The 24,554-nt window shown below is 41.7% G+C and overlaps 1 protein-coding gene across 3 annotated transcripts in view; it reads left to right on the top strand.

Annotated features, from left to right (window-relative positions):
* The window catches only part of LOC6504918 (adenylate cyclase type 9), a 53,370-nt gene extending 35,176 nt beyond the window's left edge, over positions 1-18,194 (top strand). For 2 of the 3 annotated variants that reach the window (XM_014904369.3, XM_044717217.1), the window contains 4 exons: positions 8,127-8,404; positions 12,223-13,401; positions 13,458-13,558; positions 13,623-18,194. In XM_014904369.3, coding sequence (XP_014759855.1) covers positions 8,127-8,404; positions 12,223-13,401; positions 13,458-13,558; positions 13,623-17,110 — 5,046 coding nt within the window. In that variant the 3' untranslated portion in view covers positions 17,111-18,194. Of the gene's footprint in view, positions 1-5,970; positions 6,269-8,126; positions 8,405-12,222; positions 13,402-13,457; positions 13,559-13,622 lie in introns of those variants that run through there. The other variant, XM_001966553.4, reaches the window with a different exon arrangement.
* Positions 18,195-24,554: the final 6,360 nt, after the last annotated feature.

Genomic DNA, 24,554 nt, shown 5'->3' on the forward strand with positions numbered 1-24,554 from the left:
TTATATTTAATTTTAATTTCACAAATGCTGATAAATGGGTTTTTAATACCTCAGTGGCTTTTTCGTAAGCCTGATTCGGATGCATTGGATTGGCGGAGTGTCCCTGTGGGGGGATTGCCTGCCAGCTGGCGAGGAGCTGTCGCTTGAATGCATTTGCGTGTTCCTGTCGAAGGGCTTCCACTTGCCATTTTCCCATTTTGTCCCTGTCTCCCTGCCGCCCAGGACCTCCACCCTCCACCCCGCCTTGGTGGAAACAGCTCGTTATCTTCCGTAGCACCCGCCTCTGTCCTCGGAGCAAATGTCATGCAATGTTCTATTTTAATCAAAGGATATTCGAGCGCATCACATGCAAAGACCGAAACACAAACAAGGATACAAAATCGTGTTCAAATTCAAACGCAAATTCGAAAAAGGACATGTGCACACGCATATGAATTTGGTATTTGAATAAGTGTGCATTAAGAGGTCCTTGCTTCAGTCCTGCGGGAGAGCTGTTTCTTGCGGGGAGACTTGCGGGGGTGTGCCGCTAATTGAAAGCATCGCACTTCAAAATAATGGCTGTCGAAACCCACAAGTGTTGTAACTATTGGCAAAAAAATTGAGAGAAAAATGGTAAGGATAATTTGATACCCTAAAGGATACTCTTTGAGAGAAATATTGAAGGCAGCCTGCCATCCATCCCCTTGGTCAATCAACTCTTCTGAAATAATATTTCCACGGTATTCTAAGTGGTTGTCACGCAGAAAAGCAAAAAATGTATATATATTCCTGATGGCTTAACACTCATTGTGAATAAAGTGCATTTGCAGCACCTGTCAGCTTAAATTTGTCAACAGGAGAGCCGCCGGGTGAGAAACTACCAGCAGCCAGGTATATTAAATCAACAATCAGCAAATGAATATGAAAAATCGAAAGCTAAAAAAAGGGACATCAGGGGGAGGTCTACGATAAAAAAAAAAGGATCAAGGACTGCAGCGGAAAAGAGCCACGGTTCGGAGTGCACTGAAGCGAGGAGCGCCGGAAGTGCTCTTGACTTTTAGACGGAAATGCCATAATCTCAGACGGAAATGCCAACAAAAAAATCAAGCAATTGCTTATAGAAGTTGATAGAGTCTATATAATAAAAAATATAAATAGATTTCCAAGAAAATTAAAAAATATTTAAAGATTAGAGAGGGAGTAAGAGTTTGGAAATTTCATTGCATACTTTTATGGGCTGACGAACTTTTTCTTAAAATTTGTGTCTTAAAAAATTATTTAAATATATTTATGGGCTAACTAAAATCAAATGAATAATTTTATCTTTTAAATAAATAATTTAACTCTTATTAAAAAATAAAAATCAAACTTTTTTGTTAGTTCTTAGAAGTGTAATAATTTTTGCAATTTTCTGCTCAATTTTTATTTCTTGACTTCCTGCCTTCAAGTCGCTCATTATCCTTGGCAATGACTCTTAAATTGATTTTTTCCTTCGGCTTATTGTCGTTGTCCTTGTGTGTGTGCCCTAATATGTGTGATATAATTTCTGTGTTTTATTTTCATTTGCATTTGTGTGTCAAGCTTTCTTTTATTTTATTTTGTATTTTTTTTTTTGTTTTGCCCCAACAGTGGGTGGTTCTTTTTTTTATACATTTAGCTAAGCCCTCAAGTTGGTTGCTATCGCTTCGAAGAAAGTGTCTTAGTCTTATCAAAGAAGAGATAAAATATGCTTTTTCCATAAGGTTTAAAAGAGGCCTTGATGGGAATACAAAAAAAAATTGAGAATTAAATCTAAAAAATGCTTAAAAGCTTCTCTTAAAAATAGATTTATGACTTAAACTATAAAATAAATTGTTTATAATTAATATTAACTTAGGGAAAAGCTAAAAAAAGTGTTTATATATTTTTTATAAAATTATAAACCTTTTAGTTATTTTTTCACTTTTTGTTTAAAAAACCTCTTCAAAAACAAAGATCTTTCTTTTTGTTTAAAAGGGAACCCCCTACCTCTTTATTATTTATTTATTTAGGTGCTTGATTTTATCATTTCTTTATTATTTTTATTACCACTGTCATTTTGAAAGCAAAAAGGGCCATAAGAAGGCTGAGGATTTTGGGTTTAGGAGCGAATGGAGAGCGCCCCTTCATGCCATTTCTCACACACACATATTACTTTTTTTTGTGAATGTATGTATATGGCTTGATTATATTTCGTTTCATGCATTATAAATATGCCTTGTGAATTCGTATTCGTATTCACATTCACATTCACATTCATATTCGAATCGCCTTTGCCTGCCGTTCTTCCGTTCGTCCTGTATGTGTCCTTGTGGCGGTGTCCCTTGCGCGTGTAGAAGGAGGCTGACTGCTTTGTTATAATCGCATTTTCATTTATTGTCATTTATTGTTATTTTCCACGCCCTCCCTCGCCCTCCCCCTCGCCCTCGCCATTGCCAGGACTCAGGCTCCAGGATCGCCTTTGTGCATTTCGAATGCGACCAAACGGCAAATCCTGCGACGTCCTCCTGCCAGGACCTCTGCATATGAAACCAAAACCCCCAACCCAGCCCCGGGTCATTAATATTTCAGTCGCCATCTAACACAAGTGGAAAAACATTAATAATTGAATAAAAAACAAAGCTTCTATGGTATTTAATTCCTCTAAAAAGTGTTTTATTGATTTTTAAATGGCTTTTTTTAAGAAAGGGATTTTGAAAATAATATTTTGTTCATTTTAGTCTTTTAGCTTTTTAATTAAATTGTTATTAGAAGGAGACTATTTAAAATATATGTACATAAATTTAGAAATAAGATCCGGGCTTAAAAAATATTATTCAAGTAATAAAAATAATAAAATTAAATACTTGAGCTTTTTTGAAATAATTTTCTATGAAACTCTTACTGATATTTATGTATTTTATTGATTTACGTTTTGAAATTAATTCAAATGGAGCGACAAAAACTATTCAAATGTAATAAGAAGACTTAATTTTATTTTTAAATAATTTTTAATATTTTTTAATCCTTATTTTTTAAAGCCTATTTAAAATCACGAATGATTTGAAAAAATCATAGTTCCTGTAGTTCCTATTGTTCTTGGTGCTCCTGAAACCTTAATGCCTTTGATTGCATTTTGGCTACGTCGCAACAGGACAACAACAGGACACCCCCCCTAGCCACCCCCCTCTTATTTTGGCTCACCCCCTTTGATCCTTGGGATCCTGGCAGCTTCATGTGCATTCATTAAAAATTTAAGTGCTTATTTACACTTTGGCGTCATTGTGAGGCACTCGAGTAGCACTCGGTTGGGAAAAGGGGGAGAGAGAGCCCCAGGAAGGTGCCAGGACACTATGTCCTATGGATTCTGGTCTGGTCAGCCTCCCCAGGCAGCCGCAAAAGGGAGGGGGAGCGCAACCAGCAAGGACACTCTGAGGCCACATCGAAAACCGCATTGCCTCTTTGCACTTTTGGGAGGTCCTTCCACGCTCACACACCCTCTCCCACACATAAGGACATTGGTTTTTTGACCATTTCCTAGGCCACGCCCACTTCTTTTATACCTCAGAGCCCCCCAGCCCACAGCCCCCAGCCCCCAGCCCTTGTTTTGACAGTTAATCATATTTTTGGGCGCCGGAGCAATGGACATGACATTGTCCGCCAGGACTTGGGTGCTCAATTGCATTACTTTGTTGGCCGAAGGACTCTTTAGTTTCGACTCGTCTAGTCCTTTTTTAAGAGGGCACTTTTAAAAATTAACAATAATTGGATATCTTCAGTGGAGTTTCAAGTTAAAGAACTACAATTTCTTGTAGAATTATTTCTTTAATAGATAGATAGATAGTCTCGCGAGAAACCCTAGTTTCATCTTGTTTGTTTGATTTATTTTTTGTTTTATTAATAATAAAATAAAGCCCCCGAGTCGTGTTGAAATCTTAAAGCCATGGGCATTATGGACTTATCGTTTGGTAATTTCCGTAACGGATTCGCATTACTCCCACGGAATCACCTTTGAATTTATCAGTTTGCTGATAACTCTCTGCTTTTTTTTCTCTGCCTTTTCTGTTAATTAATATTCAAAAAAAAAAAAGAGGAAAAACAATAAACTTCTTAACAGTTTTGCCGCCAGAATTGATCCGCCAGAACAGAGAGGCAGCTATAGAGAGGAAGATTTTTTAATTAAACAAATATTGGGAATTCGGTTCGATTTGCCGGCAGTGGCCAAGAAAATTTTCCAATTTCCTGTCCCCCAAGCCTCGCCTCCAAAAAAAAATGCATTCTGCTGGCAAAAACTAGTCCAAGTCCCAGTCTCGTCAGTGTCAGGAGTTAAATCGTCGGTACACACAAATGGAAATGCCAGGTGGATGGGGCTCTGACTAGGGATATCCCTATAACGGCCAAATTAAGTCGAGAAATGTACAGGATTTTCCATCAAGGATTAAATCCAAGGCAGCTCCAGGCTGCCAGGATTTCGGGGGATTTTGGTTTTCGATTTATTCCCAGCGAGAGAACAGGAGAAACTAAAAGTTGTACAACTATTTAGCCTGTAATTTCATTTAAATCGCAATCATTGTTGTGTTACTTCAAGATGATTGTTTTCAGATGATTCATTTTAATTGCCGAGCAGACAATGATTAAACTGATATCAGAGATAGCACAGAAAAACACAATGTCATTCATGATTTCATTTTTTATGGAAAGATATACTCTACTCGGAGGGCTATACTCGCTGGGGATACGGTTTTCTTGAGATTTTTGTTTGAATTTTTACTTCTTTTAAATAGTAAACTAAAAGAAACAAGTCTTTAGTTTTAAAAACATGGGAATAGTTGAACAAAAAAGCCATTTGGCGGACAGACGGACAAGCGGACATAGTTATAACTACTTCCAAGAGGTATTTCTTATTTTTTTTAGACCTTCAAACAATTTATAATAGTTTAAGAGCTCTATTTGTCAATTCTAAAGCTAAAGGATTACAAAAATAGGAGAAAAATACCACAAGACCCCCTTTTAGCGGACAGACGGACAAGCGGACATAATCATAACTAATTTCAAGGGTAATTTTCTATTTTTTTTTAGACTTGCAAAAAGTTTATAATGGTTTAAGACAAATGTATGTCCACTTAAGAGTCGATATTTAAAAAAATAGGAGACAAATACTGGAAAATCCTCTTTTGACGGACAGACGGACAAGCGGACATAGTCATAACTACTTCTGAGGTATATTTCCAATTTTTTTAGACTTGAAAACAGTTTCTAATGTTTAAAATCAAATGTGTGTAAGTTTAAGACTCAAGAGACTCTAAAAAACTAGGACAAAAACACCACAAAAACCCACTTTTAACGGACAGACGGACAAGCGGACATGATCCCCTTGGAGCAACTTCCCACCAAAGTGACACACATCAGCCTCTTGACTCTCCTGCTTGAATGCGGAAGAGTGAACGACTGTGAGTGTAATGAGTGCACTCACGAATAAGTTCAAGGCGACTCCCTGGCAGTTCAAAGAGTCGTCCGCTGGTGTCTGGTGTAATTCTTATCTTATCGCCCCAACAGCCGGAATAACCGAGCGCTATTTATATTAATTTGAGCTCCTTGTGTGTATTCTATACATATTGTCAGTGGTATCTGAGTATCTGAGTATCTGAGTAATATGACCTCATAGATTGCGATCCTTGGCCACTCGAGAATTTATGGTTTCGAGAGGTTGAGGCCTGATCTCGAGTTGATCGCTGATTTTTATCGCTAATGGGGGGACAGTACTCGGCACTCTGGCTCTCTCTCTCTGAGGTGTTTGCCAGAGATATAGAATATATATATAATATTTCGCTCACCTGGGCGTTATCAGGCCGGAGCGATAAGCTTCCAGGTTGCTTTTTTTTTACTCTCTTTGGCTGTCAGCTGTTTCTGCGATCGAGACAATCGACAATCCCCGACGAAAGCTGAACGCGACAAAAAAAAAAAAAAAACAACAGAAAAAAAATGTAAGAAACTGGAACTTGAAAACTGAAAACCGAAATTCAAATCAGTTCCCAGCGCCGCGTCAACGGAATTCGTTGAACCGCCACGACTGTGACTCTTTATTTTTTTGTTTTGGTGCTAAATTATTTTTTTATTCACAAAAAATACGTCTCGGATCTAATTGGTTTTAAAATAAAATATAAATCACAGTAAACCGAACATGTCGATTTATTTTAAAAGCATTTTTGTGATTTATTATTGCTGAGAAAAAATAATTGAAAAACTGCAGACATGTTTGCTCTAAATTGGAATATCTGTGGATTATTTTCTGGTAGGTGAAGTGCATAAAAAAATCAAGACTTTTAAGTAATTATTTAGTCCGAAGGAGACCCTACTTTGGGCCATTTTGCAAATGAAATACTTGCCCTGAAAGGCAACTGGCAAAGGAATCCCAACTTGACCACAGATTCGGTTTATTTCATCCCAAAAATTAAAAGGTTCTGTGTGCAAAAATGTAAAAATAAAAGAAAAACAAATACAAGAAGGTAAAGGAAAGTTTTTCCCACAAAAAAAAATGGAAAAAAATTGACAGAAAGAAAAGTTTTCGTAACTCTTACGGTTACTCTCGCTCATTAGTTGGAAAAATGCAAAGACTTTATAATTTTTTTTGTATTTTTGTGGTGGAATAAATTTTGTGGCTCAAGAGTTTTTTATTTAAGGTTACTGATATGATTCGAAACGCTTGTAATAAATTAAGATAAAAGGGATTATGCGAGTGACAAGATAATATTTAAGGCAATAATTCTTAAATAGAATAAAATCCAAAGTTCAAGTAGCTGTCAGCTGCCAGTAGTTTAGTTTATAATTTTAAAGTCTAGCAGGAATATAATAAATTATAGATTATTAAAAGAAAAGCTTCCAGAAAATGATTTATTTTCAAAATGTATTTGTTTTTATATCCAGTGGGTGGCTATTTTTAGAGACACTTTTTAGCGGCTTCTTAATGAAGAAGCAAATCGGTTTGTGGCTGGGGAATACTTTTTATGATTAACTTAGCAACTTTTTGTCCGGTTCGTGTGCGTTTCTCGCTCGAGTGCCGCCCACGGGTCGTATACGCGATTTTATGGCCCTGGCTTCCACATCGAAATTAATAATATTTCTCCTTTTGCGATTGCACTTTGACTGCCGCTGTGACTTTCTTTACCTTTCCCGCGACTGGCCTCTACTCAATTTCAGTTTATTCATTTTTCTCCTTTATTATTTTTTTTTTGCCTTATGATAAGATTGCCAGAAATCGAAGGCCGTGGAAGCCAAACAGAAATCGCAAATCAGCTGGCAAATATCACAAAAAAACCAAAAAAAGGCAAAAAAAAATATCTGAAATCAGAAATCAGAGCCGGTGTCGCGTGACTTTCGGTCCCGCGAAGCAATTTTCGGTGATAATCAAAAATATCACATCACAAGCCAAGGAAATTAAAAATCAATTTTTAAGAAATCTTTACAAGCGATCATAAAAATAAAAAAAAAAAGCAGAAGAAATTAATTAATTAAGGGAATTAGAATAATTAGAATAATATAAATCTTAACAGAACAGTATATATATTATTTTAAAATAAATTTTAAACCAAAAACCAAGAATATGAAGCCTTAAATAAATTCCCAAAATATTTCTTACTTTCTTAACTAAAGACTCTTGTTTTAATATTTTTAAACCTTCATAAAATAAATAAACAAAATATATACAATAATTGAAGGACCCCAGCTTTACAGCAATCATAAAAATAAAATAATCAGAAATAAATTGACTTTTAAGGGAATTGTAATATTACAAATCTTACGAGAACAGTTTATAATATAATAATTAATTTTAAAATAAATTTCAAACCGAAAACTAAGAAACTGAAGCCTTAAATAAATTTCAAAAGCATTCTTAACTTGAGACTATTATTTTATTATTTTTAAACCTTCATAAAATAAAGCAAAAAATATATAAAATACCTTAAAGACCCCATATTCCCATTCAAAGCCATAACAATTTGCTTTCTCGTCCCTGACCTATGACCTGGACCCATATCCCTGGCCCTTTTAATCCGCCGACTCAGCAATCCACGACTAATCCCCTCCATTGTCCTTGTCTTGTCTCTTAACCCTTTTATTATTTTTTCTCTCTCTTGATTTTTTTTTTGCAGTCGCGTCGTCAGTCGGTGAGCTTAACGGCTATGCCGCCGGGCGTTCTGGCCAACGATAGCCGGGCCAACTCCACCGATGACATCCAGATCGCCCTCGCCCCCCACATCCAGACCTACCTGAGCCAAACGGGACGCCGGCACTCCTGCTGCAGTGTCATGCTGCCGGTGGCGTTCGAGCGGGCGGCGGCCAAGTCCTGGCTGGATCCCAAGTTCGACTCGCCCGTGCTCGAGGAGCAGTACCAGACCAGTGTCTATCCCCATGTCCGAATGCGTTACAGGTGAGAAGAAAAAATAAAAAAATATTATGATTAAATTAGTTATCATAAAAGGAGTCTATAGAAATAGGACTAATTGGAGGGGAGTAAGAAGAATGGGTAGAGGACTAACTCCTCTATAAATCACTAAACAAAAGGTCACTAAATTTCAATTACCCTTTCTACTATTTTTCCATCCATATATCTCTTTCCTAGAAAACCCATATCCTTGACTATATAATTTGGAAAGCAATTTAGTCTGTCGAATGGCGAACTCCTAAATGAAGACACAACCCAAATCAGAGAGTCAGGCAGGGATTTCTAAAATTAAGTGGGGTCACCTGGTGACCCCGTACGTAGTTCCTTTTTTCCAACTCGGCTATGCAAATGGAGCTGTCAGAAAATTCAGAAAATCGCAATCGGAAAATTAAATGAGCTGGCGCCATCTAGCGGTCAGGGGCGCACTAATAGGTTCTACCCCCTCCCCAGGATAAATAATTTTTCTTTTTTAGGAATACTTTTCGTGTCGAATTTTATTTATTAAAGATAATCCCCCTAAAGGAAAGCCAACAAGAAAGTTCGCTGACCTCTTTTTTGGGAGAAAAAAAAAGATATAATTTGGGCTTTAGCTATTTTCTGCCATCCCCGCCCCCCTTGGAGGCGCCTCTTAAGTCCTTTTCTCCTCTATTTTTTTTGTATTTTTTTTTTATTGCATATGTGAGGATAACCGCGGGGGAAATGGCAAGGGCGTGGCACATACAAGTCCAACTTTTGCACGTGCATGCAATCAACGCGATGCCAAAGACCAGGGGCGTAGCACGTTAGGGGGGCCTTCAGGGGGACTTCTCTTTTTTTTTGATTTTTTTTGGGGCGTAGTAGGGGGTAAACGAGGGCAAATTAGTTGGGGACCTGCGCAGGATGGCAACGAAAGCAACGAAATTGCCGCCATAAATGCTCGCCTGGCGTGTTCAGGTCAGGAGGGGGCGGGAGAACTGCAGGACCTGGGGGTCAGAGGCCCAGGGGTTGGGTGGGGGGGCTCGGGCGCCCCCCGATGTTGCAGGTCAATGCCATTTGGGGCCATTTGGCGGCCAATTGCAGCAGTTTCGCGTGCCGAAGCCGAAACAGAAAAAGGCACCAAAGGCAATCGATTGTGGGCCTAGAGCTGGCATTTCAGCCATTTTATGGCTTTAGTAGACTTATGATAATTTTATATAATTAAATACTATATTTCTGTGGTCTAAGTAGTTGGTTCTAAATGTTTTAAATACTAAACAAATTTTATTATATTTTTTAAAAAAGTTTTATAATAGGAGATATGCTTTTTCCCTTCGAGTACCGGATATGAATACTATTTTTTTAAAAAAGTCTCAGAAGAATAGAGTTATGGTATATGTTTTAAGAAAAAAGTACTATTTTTATTGTATTATTTAAGATAAAATTAAAATTAAATATTTATTTTTATTTGGGAGATAATAATTTTTTCTTTTCAAGTACCGAGTATGAATGGTATTTTTATTTTAGAAGAATTTAAAGACTTGATCTATTGATTATATCTGTAGTTATATTTTATAGCTTTTAAACATTTATTTATTATTCTGCAAGTACCGGGTATGATTACTACCTTTATATGTTTAAGACTAACGCTATTTAAGAAGAATTTTAAAGACTGGTGTTAGATAGAAAAAACATTAAACAAGTTAGAAAATGTTAAATTCATATTTTTATGAAATTGCAAGTACCGGCTATGAATATTATATTTTAGAACACTAACTAGATCTTAGTTGGAAGTATGGAACTAAAACAACTTACCTGTTAATAATATTAGCTTACTGCTAGCCATTTTTTGTAAATTCCACTAAAAAGCCAAGCTACCCCTTTGAATTAAATGTAAATTATTAGAGTCCTTGCTCTTTTTTGTCGCCTGCCTGGTTGGGTAAATGTTTACACTTGTGTTTACTTGACTCGTTAGAACTTTTGACTCAATCCCAGGGCTGCCAGCCAGAAAGTTGCTCTCCGGATCTGGATTTCGAAAATCGAAAAATGTAATTTTCTTGACTTTAAAGTTGTGGACCTGCTGCTTCTGACGTCTTGCGTGCCCTCCTCCAAGGGGGCCTTTGTCAGGCCGGCGACTTGATTTAAACTTGGCCCGAAAGTTACTCCCAACGGGCCGAGTCAAACAATGGCGACAAGTCCTGTCCTTTGGCTGCAGGACTTCGAGCTGCCATCCTGCACCTGGCAGCTCGTCAACAGTCGCCGGGAGATTAGTGGACAGCGGAGGATGCAGTTCCTCTGGCTCTTCTGGCCAAACTCTAGCCGGAACTAAATGCGTTAATGAATGTAGTTGCAGTGGAAAATGGCAAGGTTCCCATGGTGACAGGTTGAAAAGTGCAAGGCAGTCAGCCATCCTGCCAGCCTCTCTTTGAGGCTCTTTCTCCGCACTTTCTCCGCTCTAATTCCCGCCTTTCCAGCCATCCCAGCAGTTAGTGTTAATTAGGATAAATGGGAATGGTTGCCAGCGAGAGTTGAATGCTGAATGGGAATGGCCACTATAATGGCATAAGGACTCCATGGTCCAGGGTTCAGAGGGCGGCCAGGCGGCCAGTAGGCCAGAGCCCACTGCCACTTGGGGTAATGGGATCCACACACAGGACTCTAAAGCGACGGCCATAAAAACACCAGGGGACACAGCCTAACCTCTTTAGCTCCAGCCCGGTCAAGGCCACGGCCATTGTCCATTTTAAGTAGTTTTAATTGCTCTTCTTCCGGAATTTCATTTCCCATCTATGTAGGACTCATTATAGTGTTTTTTTTTTGGTTTTAGGAAGAATATATATTAAATTATTAAAGTGCAAGGTATGATTTAAAAGAACTTAGCTTCTAAAAACTATAATATGTAAGCACTTTAGGTCCCTAAATAAATTATATTTGGAAGACAGTCGTCAAGGTATATATTCTATATATATTTTTCAAATAATTGGTTTATTTTTTGTTTATGTAAATATTTTATTTTTATTGTTTTAAACTAAAAATATATGATTTCATAAAATTGTTATTGCTTTTTTACGGTTTCTGCTAAAAAGAATGCTTAAGAAGTACTGTGTATCATATAATCTTCTAAACTTCTTATTGCTGAGAGCCAAGATTTAATTTAAAATATAAAAATAAAGAATTAAGAGTATTCATATACACTTTAAAAACAGGCTTTATGTTTTAATAAATAGAAAATAAAATTTTTAAAACTTTTTAACTCTAATTGTTCTAATTTTTTAATGGAAAAGGAACATATACGAAAGCTCCTCTTAACTTTTGGTCCTTCGAGGCTCTCAGTAGTTACTCCCATAGTGTTAAGGGACTTTAGTTAGCTTTTAGCTTAAAGGAGCTTAGAGAAAGACTCATTGTAGTGACACCATTTATTATTTGGAGATTCTTTTATAAAAAATAGAAAAAAAACCTAAAAACATATTTATTTTGTCTCATAGCTTGTGGTCCTTCGAGCATTTTTGTAACTTCCCCTTTAGAGGCCAGCGACTTCTAGGTTAAATGAGTTTAGAAATTAACTTTAGACCAATAAGTTTATATTATTGGGGGTGCTCTTATCAAAAATATAAAAAAAACCCTAAAAAGTCATATATTATATATTTCTTTTCAAAGCTCTTGGTCCTTCGAAGCTAAGTGGAAAACTGAGTTTAGAAAACTCTTGTAGTTCCTTGTATTTAAAAAATAAAACAAAAGCTTTAAATTAAAAAAATATATATAATTTGAAGCTACTATAATACATAATTTAAAAAAATAAACCTATTATATATATCCTTTTATGTATATTTATTTAAATACCCTTTCAGATTCACTTTGTCGTACATTTTGCTCTGCTCCCTGATGTGGTGTTTGTACTTCGTGGTGGACGGCGGATCGGAGGACTTCTGGCGGCCCATCTCCAGCTCCTTCTCGATGCTCTCCCTGGTGACGATCATGGCGCTGTGCTTCACCCACTGGGACCTGTACAGGGAGCACCGGACAGTGACCTCGGCGGTGACGGCGCTGCTCCTCTGCGGCGCCTCCCTGGCCTTCCTGACGTACACGGGCCGGGCGTTCAGTCCCCTGGGCCACTTTGCCATATGCCTGGAGATCGTGCTGCTGATCTACACGGCCCTGCCGATGCCCCTGTGGCTGGGAGCCGGCATAGCCATCAGTTACTCCATAGCCTTCGAGATGGTCTCCCACATGGTGATCGGATGCAGTGCCATCCATGGCAGTGGCTCGACCGAAGGTGTCACCGGATCAGTGCCCGCCAACGGGGATCCCAGCAACAAGATCCTAATACTCCGAATCATGGCCCATTTGAGTGTCCACCTGGTGGGGGTCCATATCCTGGTGATGAATCTGGTCCGGATGCGAGGCACCTTCATGAAGGTCGGCCAGAATCTGCTGGTGCGCCGCCAACTGGAGATGGAGAAGCAGCTGAAGGAGAAGATGATACACTCGGTGATGCCCCCGAAAGTGGCGGACATGCTGCTGAACGAGGGCGGCACCTCCGGCCTGGATGCCACCGGAATGCCGCCCGAATCCCACTACATGCGTCCCCGGGCCTCCAACGATGTGAAGTCCCTGTTCCGGCCCTTCCACATGCACAGCATGGAGAATGTCAGCATCCTGTTTGCGGACATCGTCGGCTTCACTCGCATGTCCTCCACGAAGACCGCCGAGCAGCTGGTCGAGATCCTCAACGATCTCTTCGAGCGCTTCGACGACCTCTGCACGCTGAGTGGCTGCGAGAAGATCTCCACCCTGGGCGACTGCTACTACTGTGTCTCCGGATGCCCGGAGCCCCGGGCGGATCATGCCATCTGCTGTGTGGAGATGGGTCTGGGCATGATCGATGCGATGCGCTGTTTCGACGCCCAGCGGCACGAGGGCGTCAAGATGCGGGTTGGCGTCCATACGGGCACAGTCCTGTGCGGCATTGTGGGCACCCGGCGGGTCAAGTTCGATGTCTGGAGCAATGACGTTAGTTTGGCCAACAAGTGAGTTCCAGTATCCTTTTCATAACCATTGATTTTTATAGTTTCTGTGTCCTTAGAATGGAATCCTCTGGCAAACCGGAACAAGTCCACATCTCCCAGGAGACGTCCAGCTTTCTGGGGGATGCCTACTACCTGGAAGAGGGCGAGGAAGTTTTCGGTGAGGAAGGATAACAAGTGTAATCTATTAGGGCCTAAAATAATCCAAAATTGTACCTCCCCAGGACACCGTACTTACTTCGTGGTGGGTCGTCGTCGGGACTTCTCCCGCACCAATAGCCTGAGTCCCAGCATGCCGCCGAACCCGGGCGGCAGCTCCCTGCTCCTGCCCGGCGTCCATGCCAGCTTGTCGCAGAGCGCCACCAATGTCTCGGTGGTGCAGCCGCACGTCCCGCCCGCCTCGCCGGTGGGCCAGCTCTCCAGCTCCCTGAATCCATCCCCAGTGCTCTCCATGCGCCCCCGGCTCACCTCCCTGAGCATGAAGCTGCGCAAGAAGTCGCAGAGTCGGGAGCGGGAGAGGGAGAGGGACGTGGAGCGGGGCATCATCCATCCGGCGGCGGCGGGAGTTCCGCCAGTGATTGTGGTGCGGGAGCGACCCAAGATCATCATCACCACCAAGTCCCTGCCCGGCAGCCTGGACTCGGACGAGCAGCCGCCCAGTAGTCCGCCCATCAAGGCGCCGCCCGCCGCCCCCCAGCCGCCGGCCGAGTCGCGTCCAAAGATCCGATTGAAGATCTGGAACCGAGTGCCGAGATTCCTGAAGCGGCGCAACAGCTCCTACGACTCGGAGGAGAACAGGGAGAAGGTCCACGGCCAGGATGTGGAGAAGGGCATCGACCGGGAGAGGGAGAAGGAGCAGGAGCGCGAGGATCAGGCCCTGAATCCGGAGGAGACGCTGTCCTTCATGGATAACCAGATCCAGAACGGCAACGGATGCGGCTACCAGCAGCTGCCCGTCCTGGTGGAGGCCACCACGAATCGCGTCCAGACTCTGGACATCCCGCCGGCCCGGCCAGTCCTCCATCACGCCGCCACCTCGACGGCCCTTGCCAGCAGTGTCCTGCGATCCCCGGAGCCTAGCACCGGCGGATGCTGCTCGCCGGGCCAGTACTCCATGTACGACGACATCATCGACGTGAGGTCCTACATCAGCCAGTCGAGGAGCGACATCTCGCCGTTCGGCCGGTCTGGGAGCTACCGATCCCAGTGCGGCAGGCAGTCCATGGGCGGAGGAGCACCTCTAGTCGGAGCACCGGTGGCGGGAACGTCGGGCGCAGCCCCGGGAGTATCCACGCAGGTGACACCATCGTCCTGTGTGGAGCAGTCCCCGTTGCCACGTCCCCGGGCCTCGACACTGGCCACTGGACGGCCCGGAGCCAGCCTGGAGCCCGGAACATCACAGAATCCCAGTCCCAGTTGCCTGCCAGCGCCGGGCGGACCCGGAGTACCCGGTCTGTCCGGCTTCGGGGGCATGTTTCCGCCCACCCACTCGCGGCAGAGCAGCATCTGCCCGTCGGCCACCTCGCGGAAGGACTCGGGCATCAAGAGCAACTCCCGCCGGTCCTCCATCCAGCAGCAGATCTACGTCCTGAACCAGTCGGCCATTAGCCAGCACAGGGTGTCCGGATACTTCACCAGTTCCACCTCCAGCATCTCGAATTTGGGCGAGGTCCAGGGCATGGCTCCGGGGGCCATGGCGGGAGTGGCCGCCCCACCGCCACCCCTCCTGATGAACGCCTGCTCCTCGCAGATAGCCGATCCGCTGGCGGCCTGCCTCCAGCAGCTGAGGAAGCAATCGGACCTGCAGCTCATCCGATGCGTCCGGGACAATGCCAGGTCGCAGAGGAGCTACCTGGTGAAGCCGCCGCTCCGGGGCTTCAGCCTGTACTTCAAGTCCCGGCAGCTGGAGCGGGACTTCCGGTCGAAGGCCCACCGCTTCGGGGCCGAGAACGAAACGGAAGGACCTCCCACCCTGGCCACGCCCCGCTACAACACCTACATAGACATCTTCGTGGGCATCGCCGTCTACCTGTGCATCTCGATATCCCTCTTCCTGATGACCCAGAACACGGTGAGCCCCAGCTTCCGGCTGTGGGTGACACTGTTCACCTGCTTCACGGGCATCCAGGTGTTCGCTCTGTTCCTCTTCACCCGCCAGATGTGCCGGCGGCAGAGTGGGTCGAGTGCCGGCAGTGCCAACCACCGATTGCGCTCCAAGTCCACCACCAGCGATGATGTGGAGGCCAGGCGCCAGACCGAGGATAGGGGCGAGACACCAGCTCCCCAGCAGTTCGAGTCCTGTGCCGATCGCATCTTTGAGGCCATCTCCAGCTGGTATCCGTGGCACATCTGCCTGGCCATCCTGATGGCGATGCCCGTCCTGCTGATTATCGCCAACTTCCTGCTGCTGGACCTGGAGCAGCTGGAGGCCTTCGAATACCACTACGGCTTCCTGATCTTCGTCTGCATCGTCCACTTCTGCAACTTCACCCAGCTGAACTGCTGGGTGCGGAATGTCCTGGCCTTCCTGGCGGCCCTCTGCTTCATCGCCATCGCCATGTCCCAGCTGATGGTGTACGACAGTCGGGTGGAGGACCAGCAGGACGACAGGGGCGCCAACTTCATTGAGGAGATCAAGTGGTTCCAGGACTACCACGTCGAGATCTACTTGGACCTGTTGCTCATCCTGGTGCTGGTGTGGTTCCTCAATCGCGAATTCGAGATTGGGTATCGGCTGACCTTCTACGGCAATGCCGTCGCCAACCAGGACAAGGTCCGCGTCCAAAACATGAAGAACCAGGCGGACATGCTGCTCCACAACATCATACCCAAGCACGTGGCGGAGCACCTGAAGAACACGGCCAAGTACTCCGAGAACCACCACAACATAGCCATTATATTCGCATCGATAGTCAATTTCAACGAGATGTACGACGAGAGCTATCTGGGGGGGAAGGAGTTCCTCCGGGTCCTCAACGAGCTGATCGGGGACTTTGATGAGCTGCTCTCCCGGCCGGAGTTCCGGGCGGTGGAGAAGATCAAGACGATCGGCTCCACCTTCATGGCGGCCAGTGGCCTGGATCCTTCCCATCGGGGCACTGGCGACGAGCACATCCACACCCTGATGGAGTTCTCCATCGCCATGCAGGAGGTGGTGGACGCCTTCAACAAGGACCTCCTCGAGTTCAACCTAATCCTGAGGATCGGCATGAATATCGGAGATGTTACAGCCGGAGTGATCGGCACCAGTAAGCTCTACTACGACATCTGGGGGGATGCGGTGAATGTGGCCTCCCGGATGGACTCCACGGGCCTGCCCAATCGCATCCAGGTGGGCAAGGACTGCCTGCCCTTCCTGCAGAGCCGCTACGAGTTCGAGCCCAGGGGCAGTGTGTATGTGAAGGGCAAGGATCACATGGAGGTGTTCCTCTACACAGGACGAATGGAGAAGCTGACCGAAGAGGCGGAAGTTCCAGAGAAGCCAGAGAAGCGCGAATCAGTCGTATGGATGGAGGATCTAACTAACCCGGAAGACAACGAGGACGACGAGGAGGAGGAGGAGGAGGATGATCTGCACTCCAGTGAGACCACCACCCTCTTCAAATCCCAGGAGTCACTTCACGCCAATGGTGTCTCCAATTCCCATCCAAGTCCAACTCTGAATCAGAATCAGAATTCGAATCCGAATCCAGCCATGCCAGTGGAGACTTGAGAGGGAAGGCCACTCGAAGAATGGTTTCAAAATTGCATTTAATGACTCTGCTGCACCCGGACTTGAAACCAAAAGGATAACGCAAGGATCTAAAACAACAAAAATAGCAAAAACAAGAAGATAAATCAAACGGGGGGGATGGGGGGAATGAGGTTGGTTCGGAAATGGAACTAAAAAGCGGAGGATCAACCGTGATATTTGTGATATAATTGAATACGTTGAATAGATAGAAACGATAGAAACGATAGAAGCGATAGAATCGATAGAAATCGGGTTAAAGTTGCTAGTGATGGTAGATTGATAGGCAGATTGATTGACAGATTGATTGACAGATTGATTGACAGATTGATTGTTATTTGAAAGAGAACGATAACTATAAATACCCAATACTTCTACACATAATTGTCTTAACCAGTAATTTAAAAAAAAAAAGAGTTATTATCCAAAATATGTATATGTTTTTTTTTAATTCCAAATCCAAATCCAAATCCAATCCATAGTTGTAACTTTAAAAACTAATGAAAATGTGTGGCTTTAAAAGTAAAGATATTAGCGAATTATATATATTTCTATATATGTTCTCTAAGTGTATGTAGATTCAATGTAAAATAATAGCATTAACCACCACAACTAAACTAAACTAAACTAAATTAAAAACTAAAAACTAAACTAATTAATGCATAAACATATTATATATACAATATAACATATACAATATAATTCTAATTTTTTTTTTTGGAGCCAACGAACGGATATTACCTGAATGTATTTCGCTGTTATTCTATATATACTATATATATCCCGATATATATACGATATATGTGTGTAATATTATGTAATGTGTATGTTAATGTATTTAGCTAAAGTTCAAAGTTCGCAGATATCCAGATCGGACATCTGCTGCCATAGGAAAATCTATATATATGATATATGTACGTTTATGATTCGGTATTTGTAGGCCAAAATAAGCTTTATATGTTCTACCGCCCCCCTCTCCCAAGAAATTATAGCAAATTATGTTTTTATTTTTTTTTTTAACTTAACTTAATGCTGACCTAAAATAAATATACATATATATAAAATATTTATAGTGTACTAAGGATTTTAATCCAAAAAGAAAACTCTTTTCGACATGAAAATGGGTATTTTCTACACGACGTTTTTTTTACATGGATTTTACCCTAAAAGTATGCACCAAAATGCTTGCCATACTCACACAAACAAACAAGAGAAGCGAAAACAGTTACACGCACAGACCCACCAAGAAGCTTTCACTCTCGCACACATACATACATACATATACTCACGGCATACACTGAGAGAAATCATTTTGTAAGTCTTTTGTATAATTCTTTTTTTTGACAATTGTATACAAGAACAAGACAACAAACAAAAACCACACCTTTGTGCAATAATCAAACTTTGCCACTTTCTACCCTAAAGAAATATTAAACATTAAGAAATAAAAAACTCTTCGAATTCGCTACGAAATAAAATCAATGGAAAAATGAGTGGAATATATATATATACCACGCATACATGCAATATGCTGTCAATGTATGTGTGTATTAATGTGTATGTGTGTAACGCAACCTATGGACCCTATTGTATTTTTATAAATGTATAAAAAAAAAAACAAAAAGTATTTTCTACTAATTTATTAAAAACAAAACACAAAAAAACAAAAATTAATAAAAACAAAAAAGAATCGAAAGAACATTTTTTTTCCCCTGTCTTTTTGAAATATCTAAATGTACATACCACATGATATACGTATATACAAATATATATGTATTTATAATTGTATATTTTTTATAAAAAAAAATACAAATTTGAAAGAAAACAAAGAGCGAATGATATTGATCAAGAATTCTAGATCCTGTTTATGATGTGTAGAAAATGTTTAAATGTGTTACAGCATGGCCATAAAAATAAATCGAAAAATCTACAAAAAAATGTGTGTGTTTTAGCAAAATGACAAAAATTACAAAACCGATTTCAAAGAGTTTATCGAAATGTTATAGGAAAACCTACTAAGCAAGATGTGTAGAAATCCCAGAAAAAATCCACAAAAAAGTCTATATATATGTATATTGTGTGTACTTACCAAAAAACAATGTTGTTTTATTTGGCAAAAAGGGTCAAGGGTCTGAAAGAATATCTCGGGTACTCCTCAACCGATTTTGAAACGGAATAAAACCTGCATCCCAAGATTCTTCAAAATTTAGCAAAAAAATCGGACACAATTTTTAAAATTTTTCAAAGGCCCCAAGGCGATTCTTTCCAAGTACATATCTTGGCCATTTCTCAAAGGATTTTGGAAAGGGATGTCATTTCGCAATCAGGACTCCGATATCCTTCGAACTGCATCCAAAGATTTTGAAACTAGGGTAAACAAATTTCGACCCGATTTTCGCGATTTTGGCAAGGGGTTCTACTCATTTCTCGGCTATTTCTAAACGGATTTCGAAAAGAGATGTCATTTCACAATCAGGACTCCGATATCATTCGAACTGCATCCCTACATTTTTAAACTAGGGCAAACAAATTTGGGCCCGATTTTCGCGATTTTGACAAGGGGTACCATCAGGATTTTTTGCGAAAATCGGCGAAAATTTTATTGTCGGATTTTGAAAATTTGTTGATGCAGATCGAAGGATAATGATGTCCTGGTTACGAAATGACGTTCCTTTCCAAAATCGGTTGAGTATTAGCCGAGATATGAGCTCGGAAAGAAGCGCCTTGGCGCCCAAAACGCGGCGCAAATTTCTTAGAAATCGTATGGCAGAAAATCTGAAGTACTAGGCGAACAGAAACTAGCAGAAGGTGGCCGAAATCAAGCAGTGCAGTGACGTCAGAGCAATAATTATTTTCTGGTCATAAGGGGGGAGCGGGACAAACAGATCTGATCTTGGTAACGGCCTAGCCTTGCCTCCCTTTCCACCTAATGCAATGGAGGCTCCAACTTAGGCTTCATGGGGGGGAATGGGACACTGCACTAAGAGGGAGACAGGTAGACAAATTAGGCTCTCTTGGGGATGGCAGTACTGAGTGTCTTGGAGCCACGGTTGTCACGACTTCTCGGCACGCAGTAACAGCCCCCATACAAAACGATGCATTTTCGCTCACGCTGGCCCCAAATCGTGACACGCGCAGAAAAACAACGTGTGACATTTTAACTTTGCCATCATTAAGTGAAAATTACCGTTCTGTTCTGGAAATTTGAATGCTGGGATTGGCGAACTGTCGGCCATCATGGATTTCAGTACCGTTTTTTCTCAATTAATGAGAGAATACTTATATTAACCCGTCACCTGTCTTTAACATTATTTAATCTTTATTTTAAGTTATAAATATGAAAATCCACGAAAAAACAACCCATCAATGAAACAGAACAGTTTAAAAATGCTGAAATTATAAAAATGAAGCAGTATTGTGCTTTTTTATTGCCGTATTAATAAGGCTTTGCTTGCGAAAATTGTCTTAGAATGTTAAACCCATGGGGCCAGTGAAGGGATAATCGAGACATTTTTCTGGCGAAGTGAGGGTGAGGGGATGGTGGAAATCCACCTTCTGCTGATTTCTGTTCGCCTGGTACTTCAGATTTTCTGCCATACGAATTTCGAGCAATTGGCGCAACATTTTGGGCGGTGCAATATCGCCACTTTTCAGGTTAATATTTTAGCCATTTAGAAATTAATATAAATGTTTTAAAAAATTTAATTAAATACTACAGTATTTATATTTAGCAAAAAATATAATTTCATAATTAAAAACTTCCCAATTATCCTTTTTTAATCCATTTCTTAAACGCCTCTTCATCAAATTCTAGCCAGTGGCGCCAAAATTTTTCCTCGATTTCAGTGAATTTTGCCCGTGGCCAGATTTGAAGTACCAGGCGAACAGAAGCCAGCAGAAGGTTGCCAAGCGAAAGCAGTTCAAGCAGTTCTCTGCAATATTTTCTCATTTCGCCATGTGTGGGAAAGGGAGGAAGGCAGCTATGGTGGCACCTTACCTCCCCATTGCACCTTATGGGATGGGGATCACAGTATAATACTCTATGGGGGAGAACGAGATAATGCGATCGAGGGGGACGGATAGACATTTTAGGCTGCTGTAGTGATGGGAGAGCAGGAGTGATTCTGCACGACATTTGGCACGCCACCTCAGCACGAAGCGCCATCCCCATGGGATCCAATGCATTTTCGCTCACGCGAACCCCAAATCGTGACACGCGCAAAAAAACACCGTGTGTCGTTTTAACTTTGCCATCATTAAGTGAATATTACCGTTCTGGACTGGAAATTTGAACGCAGGGATTGGCGAACAGTCGGCTATCATGGATTTTAGTACCGTTTTATTTAATTTTAAGCAACTGTAAGTTGGAACATATATCGCATTAGGGGAAAAGGGACGCAAAATACCGCCATAAACTAGCTCTATCTCCCTTTCACAGTGCAGAAAAATCTGTGCACTGCTTGCTTTGACGTCACTCGGCAACCTTCTGCTGGTTTCTGTTGGCCTGGTACTTCAGATTTTGTCCCATACGAATTTTAAGCAATTTGCGGCGGCGGCCGGCCGTCTTGCCAAGCTCATATCTTGGCCATTTCTCAACCGATCTTGAAAAAGGAAGTCATTTTGAAATCAGGACCTCAATGTCCTTCGATCTGCATCTAAAGTTTTTCGAAATCGGACAATAAAATTTTTCCAATTTTTCGCAAAATTTTATGATGGTCCCTTGCAAAAATTTCAAAAATCGGTCGAATTTTTTTTGTTTGATTTTCGAAATGATGGGATTTGAAAGGATTTGCATTTTGCATTTGAAAGGATGTTGAAGTCCTGATTCCAAAACGGTAATTGGATTCCCAATCGGCCAAGGAAATGCAGAGATATTTGCTAAAAACTTCATTAAAAATGTACATTATTGCCAATTGAATTCCTCCGTCTGAGGTTCAGTGTTTCTGATCCTATTTCTGAGACTGTAATTTGGCAAAGCATCTTTGCCATTTCGAATCCAATATTGGCCATTGACTATTGTATTTCCGCAAATAAAACACACACATTATTTATTTGCATATATTTGTTTTGTATTTTACCTCTACCCTGCAGCTACCATTTCATTACAAAAATGTTTTGTATTTAAGAACCGATCGTGGATAAATTGAAACTTTCAGATACGTTCTGAAATAGGGCTAAAAATATTTCGGTCCCATTTACGCAATTTTGGCAAGGGAAAGAAGAAATTATGAAAGAAAAACCAAAAGATAAAACTGAATAAAAATAAAATAAAAGTCAAAAATATATAAAACGAAAGTCTGTGTTTCTATTGAGGGGGTTTTTCAATCAAAATAGGAGTTTTTAAACTAAACAGCAGGCTCGCATCCAATCCAGGAGTAGCCCCTCACGATATGCAACGATTTTTGGGTTTTCGAATGTTTGGTTTCGCATATTTCGGCCATTTGGCCACCGATTCCGGAACGGGATACCATTTCTGAATCAGGATATCGATATCCTTGTCTCCCCATCCCATCATTTTGAAAATCGGGCAAAAAAATTTCGACCCGATTTTCTCGATTTTGGCAAGTAGTTCTACTCATATCTCGGCTATTTCTAAACGGATTTAGAAAAGGGATGCCATTTTGCAATCAGGACTCCGATATCCTACGAACTGCATCCCAGGATTTTAATACGGCGAAACAAATTGCGACCCGATTTTCGCGATTTTGGCCGCCAAGGCTCAAATTTCGAAACGCATATCTTGGCCATTTCTTGAAGGATTTTGGAAAGGGATGTCATTTCGCAATCAGGATTCCGATATCCTTGTATCCCTATCCCAAGATTTTGAAAATCGGGCAAAGAAAATTCGACCCGATTTTCGCGATTTTGATCAGGATTTTTTGCGAAAATCGGCCAAAATTTTATTGTCGGATTTTGAAAATTTGTTGATGCAGATCGAAGGATAATGATGTCCTGGTTACGAAATGACATCCCTTTTCAAAATCCGTTGAGTGTTAGCCGAGATATGAGCTCGGAAAGAAGCGCCTTGGCGGCCAAAACGCGCCGCAAATTTCTTAGAAATCGTATGGCAGAAAATCTGAAGTACTAGGCGAACAGAAACCAGCAGAAGGTGGGCGAAACTAAGCAGTACAAGCAGTGCATAGCTTTTTTCAGTTCTGAGGAAGGGAGACAACAGTAGTTTATGGCGCCATTTCGCCTCCCTGTCCCTCTTATGGTGAATATTCTTAAACTAAAATTCAATAAACGGTACTAAAATCCATGATGGCCGACTGTTCCCCAATCCCTGCATCCCAATTTCCAGTCCAGAACGGTAATATTCACTTAATGATGGCAAAGTTAAAACGACACACGGTGTTTTTTTGCGCGTGTCACGATTTGGGGTTCGCGTGAGCGAAAATGCATTGGATCCCATGGGGATGGCGCTTCGTGCTGAGGTGGCGTGCCAAATGTCGTGCAGAATCACTCCTGCTCTCCCATCACTACAGCAGCCTAAAATGTCTATCCGTCCCCCTCGCTCGCATTATCTCGTTCTCCCCCATAGAGTATTATACTGTGATCCCCATCCCATAAGGTGCAATGGGGAGGTAAGGTGCCACCATAGCTGCCTTCCTCCCTTTCCCACACATGGCGAAATGAGAAAATATTGCAGAGAACTGCTTGAACTGCTTTCGCTTGGCAACCTTCTGCTGGCTTCTGTTCGCCTGGTACTTCAAATCTGGCCACGGGCAAAATTCACTGAAATCGAGGAAAAATTTTGGCGCCGCTGGCCAGAATTAGATGAAGAGGCGTTTAAAAAATGGCTTAAAAAAGGGGTTTTGGGAAGGTTTTAATTATGAAATTATATATTTTTGTTAAATATAAATACTATATTATTTAATAGTATTTTTTAAAACATTTATATCAATTTCCAAATGGCCAAAATATGGACTTGAAAAGTGGCGATATTGCGCCGCCCAAAATGTTGCGCCAATTCCTCGAAATTCGTATGGCAGAAAATCTGAAGTACCAGGCGAACAGAAATCAGCAGAAGGTGGATTTCCACCACCCCCTCACCCTCACTTCGTCAGAAAAATGTCTCGATTATCCCTTCACTGGCCCCATGGGTTTAACATTCTAAGACAATTTTCGCAAGCAAAGCCTTATTAATACGGCAATAAAAAAGCACAATACTGCTTCATTTTTATAATTTCAGCATTTTTAAACTGTTCTGTTTCATTGATGGGTTGTTTTTTCGTGGATTTTCATATTTATAACTTAAAATAAAGATTAAATAATGTTAAAGACAGGTGAAGGGTTAATATAAGTATTCTCTCATAAATTGAGAAAAAACGGTACTGAAATCCATGATGGCCGACAGTTCGCCAATCCCAGCATTCAAATTTCCAGAACAGAACGGTAATTTTCACTTAATGATGGCAAAGTTAAA

Source organism: Drosophila ananassae, chromosome XL, assembly GCF_017639315.1.
Source record: "Drosophila ananassae strain 14024-0371.13 chromosome XL, ASM1763931v2, whole genome shotgun sequence".
Classification (NCBI taxonomy): Eukaryota; Metazoa; Arthropoda; class Insecta; order Diptera; family Drosophilidae; genus Drosophila; species Drosophila ananassae.